This window comes from Moschus berezovskii, chromosome 10 (assembly GCF_049115385.1).
Source record: "Moschus berezovskii isolate FMDL1 chromosome 10, NW_MosBer_1.0, whole genome shotgun sequence".
NCBI lineage: Eukaryota > Metazoa > Chordata > Mammalia > Artiodactyla > Moschidae > Moschus > Moschus berezovskii.
Window position 1 is genome coordinate 19,619,956 of NC_142469.1, and position 13,008 is coordinate 19,632,963.

The following is a 13,008-nucleotide window of genomic DNA, read 5'->3' on the forward strand; positions in this document are numbered from 1 at the left end:
CTGGCAACGATTATTACTCAGTATTTATTGATGGTAGTCTTCTATTTCTTTACATGTGTTAACTGAAATTTTTTTATAGGGAGGAGCTATACTTTCTGCTTTATTTACTTAGTGTATGCCTGTGGGCTCATAATAAAGTGTGTAAATATATATATATATATATATATGTATAAATGTTACCTGTCCACATGAAACATGTTAGCTTTGGGAAAGCAATATTGGTATATTTAGCTTGTAAAAAAGGACAGTGTTAGTTGCAGTTGCTCAGTCATGTCCAACTGTTTGCGACCCCATGGACTGTAGACCTCCAGGTTGCTCTGTTAATGGAATTCTCCAGGCAAGAATAATGGAGTGGGTAGCTATTCCCTTCTCCAGGTGATCTTCCCGACCCAGGAATTGAACCCTGGACTTGAGCATTACAGGCAGACTCTTTACTGTAGTGACCCCAAAAGAGACTGAGCCAGACCTGCCTGTGAGTGTCCAGGAGTCTCTGGATGAGGTGTGGGTTAACAGGCCTGCCGCAGGGTAAGGGACGCTGAATACACCAGTCCTGGGAGCTATATAATTCCTGGTGTGTTGGCATATGTGAACCGTGAACTTTCAGATCTTCAAGCTGGTTTTAGAAAAGGCAGAGGAACCAGAGATCAAACTGCCAACATCCAGTGGATCATCGAAAAAGCAAGAGAGTTTCAGAAAAACATCTATTTCTGCTTTATTGACTATGCCAAAGCCTTTAACTGTGTGGATTACAATAAACTGTGGAAAATTCTGAAAGAGATGGGAATACCAGACCACCTGACCTGCCTCTTGAGAAACTGTACACAGGTCAGGAAGCAACAGTTAGAACTGGACGTGGAACAACAGACTGGTTCCAAATAGGAAAAGGAGTACGTCAAGGCTGTATATTGTCATCCTGCTTATTTAACTTATATGCAGAGTATATCATGCGAAATGCTGGGCTGGAGGAAGCACAAGCTGGAATCAAGATTGCCGGGAGAAATATCAATAACCTCAGATATGCAGATGACACCACCTTTATGGTAGAAAGCTAAGAGGAACTAAAGAGCCTCTTGATGAAGGTGTAAGAGGAGAGTGAAAAAGCTCTTTTAAAACTCAACATTCATTAAATGAAGATTATGGCATCCAGTCCTATGCCTTCCTGGCAAATGGGGAAGCAATGGAAACAGTGAAAGATTTTATTTTCTTGGGATCTAAATCACTGCAGATGTTGGCTGCAGCCATGTAATTAAAAGACTTGCTCCTTGGAAGAAAAGCTATGAGCAACCTAGACAGCATATTAAAAAGCAGAGACATCAATTACTTTGCCAAAAAGATCCATCTAGTCAAAGCTATGGTCTTCCCACTATAAAGAAAGCTGAGCACCAAAGAATTGATGCTTTTGAACTGTGGTGTTGGAGGAGACTCTTGAGAGTCCCTTGGACTGCACGGAGATCCAACCAGTCCACCCTAAAGGAAATCAATCCTGAATATTCATTGAAAGGACTGATGCTGAAGCTAAAGCTCCAATACTTTGGCCACCTAATGCGAAGGGCTGACTGATTTGAAAAGACCCTGATGCTGGGAAAGATTGAAGGCGGGAGGAGAAGGGGATGACACAGGATGAGATGGTTGGATGGCATCACCGACTAGACGGACTTGAGTTTGAGCAAGCTCTGGGAGTTGGTAATGGTCAGGGAAACCTGATGTGCTACAGTCCTTGGGGTGGCAAAGAGTTGGACACGACTGAGTGACTGCACTGAACTGAACTGATAGCTCTTTTGTGTTAGGTCAGTTCAGTTTTGTGTTAGGTAGGTTCATGTATACTTGGATATAGTACGAATGATAGGGCTATAATAATAATGTTGTGTATATTGTTTCTTTGAAGATAGTTTTTAAAATATTGTTTTCAAACCCCAGGATCAGTAGTCAATGGCATAGCACCTGGAATAATTTTCTCCTTTAAAGGTATCACTGTCCTTTTATAGTTCTTAACACTTATGAGTACTATTGCTTAGAAAACCCCATGGATGGAGGAGCCTGGTTGGCTGTAGTCCGTGGGGTCACTAAGGGTCGGACACAACTGAGCGACTTCACTTTCACTTTTCACTTTCACACATTGGAGAAGGCAATGGCAACCCACTCCAGTGTTCTTGCCTGGAGAATCCCAGGGACGGGGGAGCCTGGTGGGCTTCCATCTGTGGGGTTGCATAGAGTCGGACACGACTGAAGTGACTTAGCAGCAGCAGCAGCAACACTTATGATGACTTCATTTATTATTTTTCTCCTTTATTTTGCGTTTCAGTTCAGTTCAGTTTAGCCGCTCAGTCGTGTCCGACTCTTTGCGACCCCATGAATCACAGCACGCCAGGCCTCCCTGTCCATCACCAACTCCCGGAGTTCACTCAAACTCATGTCCATCGAGTCCGTGATGCCATCCAGCCATCTCATTCTCTGTCGTCCCCTTCTCCTCCCGCCCCCAATCCTTCCCAGCATCAGAGTCTTTTTCCAGTGCAGCAGCACTTAATATGAATTATAGTTATTTATCAGCACTAGGCTAGTAATTACTGTTAAGCAGTTCTGTAGAGTTAAAGCTGATAAAAACTAAGTATTGGTATAATTTTTGGACATTTCACATATCCTGTTGATTTTTTGTTTGGTGTTCTTTTTGCACTTTTTCTAAGTATGAAAAATAATGTCTTAATTAAGATCTCTCTTTTTTTTCTGATCTTGTAAGCTTCCTTTTTGTTTTCCATTCTGTTTTTGTGTTCTTATCAGAGAATTAAAAGATGTTATATGCTGTCTCTGAGTAAATATTTAATTACATTCTTAATATAATTGCGTTATGATTCTAACTTAAATCTTAGTGTTTAACTCATTTGCAGAAGAAATATATCCCCTCATCTTAATGAGTCAAGGTATCTTCTTTTAGTATCTTAACATATATTGATAACTTGCCAGACTTCTATGTATATATAGCTATTTTTTTGATGCATTTATACTGTATGTATTGTTCTATAACTTGCGTCTTGACTTTGTTATGCTATTATCTGGTTTCTGTACTCTCATTAAGAGATATTGGAATTCCAGAGGAAAACCAAAATGAAAGACACAGTTAAAGGAATCAAATGGACTATAGCCAAGTCGCTGTTATTTTTTAATAGATGTGAAGTGACCCACTATATTTATATAGTATAATTAAATTAGAATGTTTTGATATTATATTATTATGATTAATAATTTAGCAGTTTGTGTATTTTTTGTTATTCCCTTAGATCAAGTCCTTAGAAATAAAATTACAAGGTCAAAGGTTATGTACATTTTAAAGACTTGATATGTTTCTGCCAAAATGCTTTCTATAAAGGGTATCAGCACCCAGCAGGCATGATCCATGTTTATTTTCTCATATGCTCCTCAGCAATATTAGATCTTACATTCTTTCAGGCTTTGCCAGACTGATTGGGAAATAATATTTGTTTTTTCACATTTCCTCATTAGTGTCCAGGCATTTTGTATGTTAAGTGGCCATTTGGGTTTCTTCTTTTATTCATGTCTGCCTGTTGTGTTCTTTGCCTATTGTGTTCTCTGTTTATCACACATATTCAGCATAGCCCAAAGTGATTTTTAAGGAGATTATAATTAGCATATGATATATGACTTTAATTTTATTTTTAAATGAATATTGGTCATAGTAACAGCGACATGATGGATAAAACCATTTTTCTAATTTGTCTTTCTCTTTCAAAAGGTGATAAAAATAACTTAAAAGCAAATAAATAACTATAATATAGTAATAAAGATAGCTGTTTGTATCCTAACTATCCTTGAAGTTTCTATTTTCCAGCATATTAATAATATCAGAGCTAAATTTTCAAACAAAAAAAAGGGCTATTCTTGCCCCACCCGACATCCAACTTCTATTATGAAAATTTTCAAACATATCAAAAAACTAACTTTTAAAAGTGAATTTACATGTACCACATAGATTCTGTAATGAACACTACTTCATTATGTATTTGTATATCTAATCATTTTTTATAAATTCATCTACTTTTTCCAGTACATTTAAAATTACAAACACCAGTATAGTTTTACTCCTAAACACTTTAGCAGACATTTGATTAGAGTTCAATATATATTTGTTTTCTTTTGAAATAGAATTTACATATAATGAAATTTACAAGTCATAAGTGTACAGTTGAATACATTTTGACAGGTATACACACCCTTCTAACCTAAGGCCCTGGGAACACATAGTGTAAATGATATCACTTTAGAATGTTCCCTCATGTTCCTACCAGTTACTCCTCATCTCTGACCCATCATAGGTAACCATTTTCACATAAGTGGAATAATACAGTGTGTACACTTTTGTGTAAGTCTTCTTTTCACTCAGGTAGAGTTTTTGACATTGACCAGTGTTGTTGCGTGCATTAGCAATTTGTTCCTTTTTAGTATTGTATTGTAGGGCTGTAACAGTTTATTTATCATTCTCCTATGATGGATACCTGAGTTTTTTCTAGGTTTGTTTTTTTTTTAATGAGTAAAGCTACTGTAAACATTCTTTTTATGGAGGACCATTCTTTTTTGCATATATTTTAAAATTTATTCTAAAGAGCCAACCGCTTTTACTTATCTCCTAATAGCTTCCATATTTATCTCTTCTGCATACCTGGACATAGGGTGGTATATTAAAAAGACATTGAGCTAGAAATTCCACCAGGAAATACTCTAATCTTTTTTCTTTTCTTAATCGAAGTATAGTTGATTTACAATTTTAGTTTCTGGTATACAGCAGAATGATTCAGTTACATGTATAGTATGTGTTCTTTTTCATATTCTTTTCCACTAGATTATTATTAATACATGGTATTGAATATAGTTCTCTGTGCTATGCAGTAGGGCCTTATCTTGTTATTTATCTATTTTATATATAGTAGTTTGTATCTGCTAGTCCCTAACTCCTAATTTGTCCCATCCCTTTCCCCTTTGTTTATCGTAGATTTGTTTTCTATGTCTGTGAGTCTGTTTCTGTTTTTTTTTTAATTGAGTTCATTTGTATCACTCAATGTTTGTTATACGTTCATCTGTTGATGGACATTAGCTTGCTTTCATGTCTTGACTATTCTAAATAGTGTTGCTGTGAATATTGCAGTGCATGTATTTTTTTTAATTTGCCTTAATGTAAATTATTTATTTATTCTTATCCATATGCTATGAACATTGGAGTGCATGTATTTTTTTAATTTGCCTTAATGTAAGTTTTTTGTTTATTCTCATCCATTATATATATATTTTATTGAAGTAGAGTTGACTTACAATGTTTCAGGTGCAAAACAAGGTGATTCAGTTATACATATACATATGTATTATTTTTGAGATTATTTTCCATTATAGATTTTTACAAAATACTTACTATAGTTACCTGTGCTATACAGTACACCTTTGTTTCTTGCTGCATACCTTTTTTTTTTAAATTATAAATGTAGCATTCTTTTCATATTAAGTCAAACAAGTGGAATCAAAATATTGCAAGGTTTTTAGTTAGGCAAAATTGGTAAGTTTTCTAAAATATATATTATGCGTACTATTTATATGTGTGTATACAAAAGCTTTTCTACTACACTTGATAAGAAAGAATATCAAAGAAGAGAAGGAGAAATTGGAAAATATAAAATGCAAATGATGTGGAAGCATTGAATATGAAATAGCAAAAGGGAAACCAACTAGGTAAAAGTAAAAGATCATAGTATAGTTCAATTGTTTTCAAACATGGCTGCTCATTAGAAATGTATCTGGAGCTTTTGAGAAAAAGAAAACAGGCTTTTTTTTTTTTTTAATTCAAAGATAATTCTCATATGTATTTGGATTTTAAAAAGGAATTACAGGCTTTTCTATTAAACAGTAGTTTTGGTTATTTAGAATTCTGGTATTTTTCTGTTGCTCAATCATGATACAGTCAGTGGAAGTGAGAGTTACATGATCACATTAGTAATAGATGTTTATAAGTTTTCACAAGAAATAGCCAAACAAAAAATAAAAGATAATTACAATTGCAAGTGATAATGGGAACATGATTAACCTAACATTATAAAACAATGACATGCAGTTTGGGGGTTCCAGCAGAGTGATGTAGTAGGCGGAAGTGCATACGTGTACTTATTTTCATCCATGCAGCCAGGCTATGTCTTTTGATTGGTGCGTTTAATCCATTTAAGGTAATTATTGATTAAGGTAATTATATATGTATGATCCATCCAAGGTGGCACTAGTCGTAAAAACCCACCTGCCAGTGCAGGAGATGGAAGAGTCACAGGTTTGATCCCTGGGTCAGGAAGATCCCCGGGAGAAGAGCATGGCAGCGCACTCCAGTATTTTTGCCTGGAGAATCCCACAGACAGTGGAGCATGGTGGGCTACAGCCCATGGGGTCGCAAAGAGTCTCCAACTCTGCCAACCCATGCCTCCACAGGAGACCCTTCAGCACTACCAGGGAGTTTTGGTTCAATCTCCTGTGGAGTCACTGCTCTTTTTCTGTGGATCTTGGTGTGGGCAAGGTTTTGTTTGTGCCCTCCAAGACTGGAGGCTCTGTTTCCTCCAGTCTTGTGGAAGTCCTATAGTCAAATCCCACTGGTCTTCAAGGTCATATTCCCTGGGGATTCCCAGTCCTTTTTCAGATCCCTAGGCTGCGAAGCCTGACATGGAGTTGAGAACCTTCACGACAGTGGGAGAACTTGTTTGGTATTATTGTTCTCCAGTTTGTACATCACCCACTGGCAGGTATGGGATTTGATTGTATCCTGACTGCACCCCTCCTGCTGTCTTGCTGCAGCTTCTTCTTGGTCTTTGGATGTGGGGTATCTTTTTTTTGGTGGGTTCTAGCGTTCTCCTGTCAGTGGTTGTTCAACAGCTAGTTGTTATTTTAGTGTCCTTGCAGTAGGAGTACGTCCTGCTCCATTGTCTTTAACCAGAAGCCTGCATGTGTCTTTTTGAACCAGAGTTCTGTCTGGATTGCTCGATCATATAGTAGTTCTAGTTTTAGTTTTTTAAGGAACTCCATACTCTTCTCCATAGTGACTGCACCAATTTATATTCCTGCAAACAGTGAAGGAGGGTTTTCTTTTCTCCACACCCTCTCCAACATTTCTTGTTGGTGGACCTTTTAATGATGCCCATTCTGACTGGTATAGGGTGATACCTCATTGTGGTTTTTTTTTTTAATTGTAAAGAATATTTTATTACTTAAAATTTTTTAATTTTAGGAAACTTGCTTTGCAACATTTATTGGTTTCTGCCATACAACAGCACGACTCAGCCATAATTATACATATATCCCTTTCCTCCTGAGCCTCACTCCCCTCTTCCCATCCCACCTCTCTGATCATCACAGAGCACCAGACTGGGCTCCCTGTGTTATGCCACAGCCTCTCGCCAACCATCTGTTTTACACATGACAGTATATGTGCGGCAGTGCTACGTTCCCATTTGTCCCACTGTGTCCACAAGTCCATTCTCTTCATCGGCATCTCCATTCCTTCCCTGCAAATAGGTTCATCAGTAGCGTTTTTCTAGATTCCATAGATCTGTGTTAAAATATATTTGTTTTTCTCTTTCTGACTTATTTCACTCTGTATAACAGACTCTAGGTTCATCTGCCTCACTGGAACTGACACATTTGTTCTTTTTCAAGGCTGAGTAATATTCTGTTGTATATGTGTACCACATCTTTATTCATTCATGTGTAGATGGGCATCTAGGTTGCTTCCATGTCCTGGCAGTTGTAAATAGTGTTGCAGTGAACATTGGGGTGCATATGTCTTTTAGAATTGCAGCTTTCTCAGGGTGTATGCGCAGAGGTGGGAATGCTGGGTCAGATGGTAGGTTTATTCCTGCTTTGTTTTTTTTTTTAAGCACTCTCCATGCTGTTCTTCATAATGGCTGTATCAGTTTACATTCCCACCAACACTGTAAAAGTGTTTCCTTTTCTCCACATCCTCTCCAGCATTTATTGCAGATTTTTTGATAGTGGTCATTCTGACTGGTGTGAGGTGTTACCTCATTGTAGCTTTTGATTTGCACTTCTTTAATAATCTCTAGTTATGTTGAGCATCTTTTCATGCACCTGTTGACCATTTGTATGTCTTCTTTGGAGAAATGTTTGTTTTTGTCTTCTGCCTATTTTTTGATTTAGGTTTTTTTTTGTGAGCTATTTGTATATTTTGGAAATTAAGCCCTTGTCAGTCACATCATTTGCAAATAATTTCTCCCAGTTCGTAGATTGTTTTTGTTTGGCTGATGGTTTCTTTAGCTGTGCAAAAGCTTATTAGTTGGATTAGGTCTCATTGGTTTATTTTTTATTTTTATTTTTTGCTTTTATTTCTGTTTTGGGAAATAGAAAACATTGGTATGATTTATGTCGGGGAACGTTCTGCTTCATGTTTTCTGTTAGGAGTTTTATGGTGCTCCATCTTAATCTTGGTGTTTGTTTTGCATAGCTTGAATAAATACTCTGTTCACCTTCTCATCCCTAAAAGGTGGTGGGGTGGGCAGATAGGTTTTCTCTTAAGTACCTCCCTGGAGTACTTTGGGGGTTTGGAGGTTGTGTCATAGCTTAGCAAAAATAACTTTCATAGTCAGTTAGCTGCTAAAACTTTCATGAGCCTCTTGTTAGGCATTTGCTGTTTTTTTATACTTATCAAGTTTTAAGTATTTAGCCATTTTATATTTCTGGCTATAATTTGAAACTAGTTAATTTTCACATGAATTATCATAATCTTCTTAGTTGTGTTTACTTCAAGATAAAGCTTCATCTTAAAACTTCTAAGTATGTCATTCTTTGTGTTTCTGTCACTTTCTTTTGGTACCCTATAATCTTGATTTAGGGAGGGGTCAGATTTTAAAATTGTTTTCCTCTGTTGTCTTTTTTTGGGTGCCAAAATTTGTTTTCTTAAAAATTAATAAAAATCTTTGAAATCATTTTGTAATAACAGTGATACAGAAGAGTTTGCATATTACAAATATAATCCAGCTGAAAAGGATATACTAATATGTATATAAGCTATTGTAAAATAAGCTTTGGGGGAACATATGAACATTAGGTGTTCAATGTGAATGAGCATCTTAAATTTCCAGGCGAGGAAATTACTGATTGCTAGCCACTCCAGTACTCTTGCCTAAAAAATCCCATGGATGGAGGAGCCTGGTAGGCTGCAGTTCGTGGGGTCGCTAAGGGTCGGACACGACTGAGCGACTTCACTTTCCCTTTTCACTTTCACACATTGGAGAAGGAAATGGCAACCCACTCCAGTGTTCTTGCCTGGAGAATCCCAGGGACGGGGGAGCCTGGTGGGCTTCCATATATGGGGTCACACAGAGTCGGACACGACTGAAGTGACTTAGCAGCAGCAGCAGCAGCACATTATTTAATTGGGCCCATGAAATGATTACAGGATTGGGCTTGTTAGGCCATAAATGAGGGTTAAGTACAATATTGAAGGCAGTATTTTAAATGCCATCTTAGGGTGTAAATCTTTAAGTTGGGAAAGCAGTTTCTTTTTTATCTGATTTGCCAAAATTAGTTTCTCCAGAATCAATTTTCTCAGAGTAATTAGTGAGCCAGTTCATAGTACTGGATTATTTAACATTAGCTCTTTTGTACTTTGTATATTGGTTCTGGGTTTTTCATTTGGTATGTGTTCGTGTGTTTAGTTATCTATTTTATATATAGCAGTGTATATTTGTCAAGAAGAAAAAGGGACCTTTCACTCTTGTTGGTGGGAATGTAAATTGTTCAGCCACTGTGGAGAACAGTATGGAGCTTCCCTAAAAAAACAAAAACAGAGCTACCATAAGATCTGTCTGTCTCACTCTTGAGCATATACCCAGAGAAAACCACAATTTGAAAAGATAGTTACACCCCAGTGTTCATTGCAGCACCACCAGCAATAGCCAGAGCATTGTAACAGCCACAGCAGCAATAGCCAGAGCGTTTTAACAGCAATAGCCAGGAAGCAACCTAAATGCCCGCTGACACAGGAATGGATAAAGAAGATGTGGTACATATATATATACACTGTTTTTCTCTATTATCAATAAAATTTTTTCTGTTTCTTTCAGGGCTTGGGCCACTCGTTTCTCCCTTGTTAATTATGTGGTAGAGAAAAATGTGACTTAGACATGATGAGATAGCTGTAGTGGACAGAAGAGTGTGATTATATGATCTGGATTGAAATGATAGTAGTTTTTAAAATGTCATTCTCTAAGGGTCTGGCAGGAAAACGATATAGAGACATACTTGAGCGAAATGATTTGCAAAGATTTTGTAGGGATTACAAAGATTCCTAAAATATGTTTAAAAGGAAAAAACTTTTTTGTATACATACAAAAATTTAATTAGTAAGACCAAAAAAGTTGGAGGAGAAAAAAAAGCCCATGTTTTAAAATAGCTGTCTCTAAATTAAATTATGCCAGTAATCGGCTGTGTATTCCAGATAACTGTGTATTTTCTGAATTCCATATCTTGTCTGCCTCCTTTTTTTTTTACTTAGTGCCACATTCTATTTCTTTAATACTCATTTGTATGGAAACTTCTTTTTAGATCTAATCCAATCCATTTAATACCATACCAATGTTAGCCTTCATAGGAATGTAACTAACACCTGTATGCTCTGGCTGGAGCAACTGCTGTGTAACCTCAGGTATTCTTGGGAACAGCTTTTCCTTCCTCTCCCTGGCTGAGTCCTGACATATCTAGATCTGTTACTAAAACTTGTGTTATATGATGTTTTGTAATGTGATTCATTAATCCAGTAAACATTTTTTGAGCCCTTGCCTTGTGCATTTTCTAAACACTGAGAAAACATGTGAGTAAAACATTATTCTACTTTTTCAGAGCTGACAGTATAATGGAGGAAACAGATGAGTGTAAATAATTAGCAGAGAATAAAATAAGTGCTAATAGAAGTATGGATAAAGTGCTGTGGAGGCTCTGAGGATGTGCTTCATCATGCATAGTGGGGCCAGAGGTAGCTTCTTAATGAAGAATAGTTTGAATTTACTAGATAAATAGGGAGGACTTTGCTTGCAAAGAGAATAACATATATATGAAGGTGAGAAAGAAAATACCCTGGAGAAATACACTTCTTTGGGGTATAGTGTTTTGTTTGTTTGTTTGTTTTTTAATTAAGACTGGAACATCAATACAAACTTCACCTTGCCAAGATATGGGGTTTAGACTTTCCTGAGCTACTGAAAATATTGAAAGATTTTCAGCATTAGGTAGGGAGAAGGAAATGCCAACCCACTCCAGCATTCTTGCCTGTAAAATCCCATAGACAGAGAAGCCTGGCAGGCTACAGTCTTTGGGGTCACAAAGAGTCGGACATGACTGCGTGACTAACACTTTAAACATTAGAATGATTAGATCATTTGAAAGATCACTTTGGCAGTAAGTGGAGAATGATTTGAAGCAAACAAAGTTGGAATGAGGGGGATCAATTTAGGTAGGAGTTAAGCACCTGAAATATAGTGGCAGTGGAGCTGGAGAGAAAGGAATGAGTTTAAGACCCTTGACTGTAGTAGAATGCCCTTGACTGTGAGGAAGGACTCACTGGGACAAGTCAACAATTAGCAGGAAAATAAAGGTATTCTGACTGAGCAAATGCTGAGGAGGTGGAACTCTGTGATTGCACCAAGCAACAATAACTGCATGGGTTTCTTCAGTTTTAGAGGATGTTGAAGATAGGAGAATGGAAATATTTAACATACTTGGGATTATGCAGGTAGAACATTTTTGTTTTAGATTTATTAACTTTTCTTTGAATGCCTTTTCATTTTATTTTTAATTGGAGGATAATTGCTGTACAATGTTGTGTTGGTTTCTGCTGTACAACAACGTGAATTAGTCATCAGCGTAGGTTCATTAACTTTTGAATTAGATACATGTTCAGTTTTCTTTGCTGATGAAGTCAAATTGTAATGAATTTTAAATTGTTCTGTTTGGAATTTGTGAAATCATTTTAAAATTCTAATTGTGAATTAATTAGAAATGAAAATGATGGACTTTACATTGAAAAATAATGAAGAAAATTCTCTTTTGTATGTCTTGAAATTAAAAAGCCATTAAATTGAGAATTACTTTCCTTTATCAAAACAGTTGTACTCAGCATTTGAATTCATATTTTTCTCATTACTGATCTAAGAACAGTAATGTAGGAAAAAGAAACGTGTGTGTGCGAGATTCAGTGCAGAAAGCGCTCTGTTGCCTTAGTAGCACAGAACAAGCTGAAGAGAATATTGGTACACTTGATGAAAATGGTCCACAGTAGAGCAGGTGGAAAGAGATCCTGGTGAAGGACAGACAAGAGCAACCAGATGGCTACTGGCTCTGGCCTAAAGTTCTATTTTTCTCTATTGTACATATTGAAACATTAGTTTCTTTTAGCTAAAACATAATTTGATAATATGAGTTAGTATTTTTTTCATAGCAAAAAATGAGAAATTTATGAAGTTTACTTTTAGTACTTTCCCCCCATTTTTTTTTAGATCGTATAATGAAAAAAACAGAAGAGTCTGAATCACACCTGGAGTCTGAGATTAAAAGGAAAGTTGCACAGAAACGCCACAGTAGTACATATCAGTCCACCCCACCTTCTCCGTCTCCTGCTTCCAAAAAATGTTTAACTGACTTAGAGGTGGGTAGAGAAATTATTCTTTGTTGCTAATCAGTTGGTATTTTTATGATTACTGTTTTTAGTACTTATTAAATTCTGGTGATCTTTTCAAATAGGACTGGAAGAGAACTAGAAAAGGTTACTTTGGCAAACTTCTTTGCCTTCATTAGATCAGTTTTCAATTGTCACAAGTCCAGAATATATATCTTTCTGAAAAGACATGAATACTTCCCTACAACATACTTCACATAATTGCTCTCAATCAGAATTTTTAAAAAATAAAATTCTCATGTAGAACCAGAGTACAACTGTCAGAAATGTTTAATTAACATGGATCCAGA

The 13,008-nt window shown here is 36.5% G+C and overlaps 1 protein-coding gene across 5 annotated transcripts in view; it reads left to right on the forward strand.

Moving 5' to 3' along the window:
- SENP6 (SUMO specific peptidase 6) overlaps positions 1-13,008 on the forward strand; it is a 137,375-nt gene that overhangs the window by 69,486 nt on the left and 54,881 nt on the right. For all 5 annotated transcript variants that reach the window (XM_055433444.2, XM_088840543.1, XM_055433448.2 and 2 more), the window contains one exon: positions 12,540-12,688. In XM_055433444.2, the coding sequence (XP_055289419.1) occupies positions 12,540-12,688 (149 nt within the window). The remainder of the gene's footprint in view (positions 1-12,539; positions 12,689-13,008) is intronic.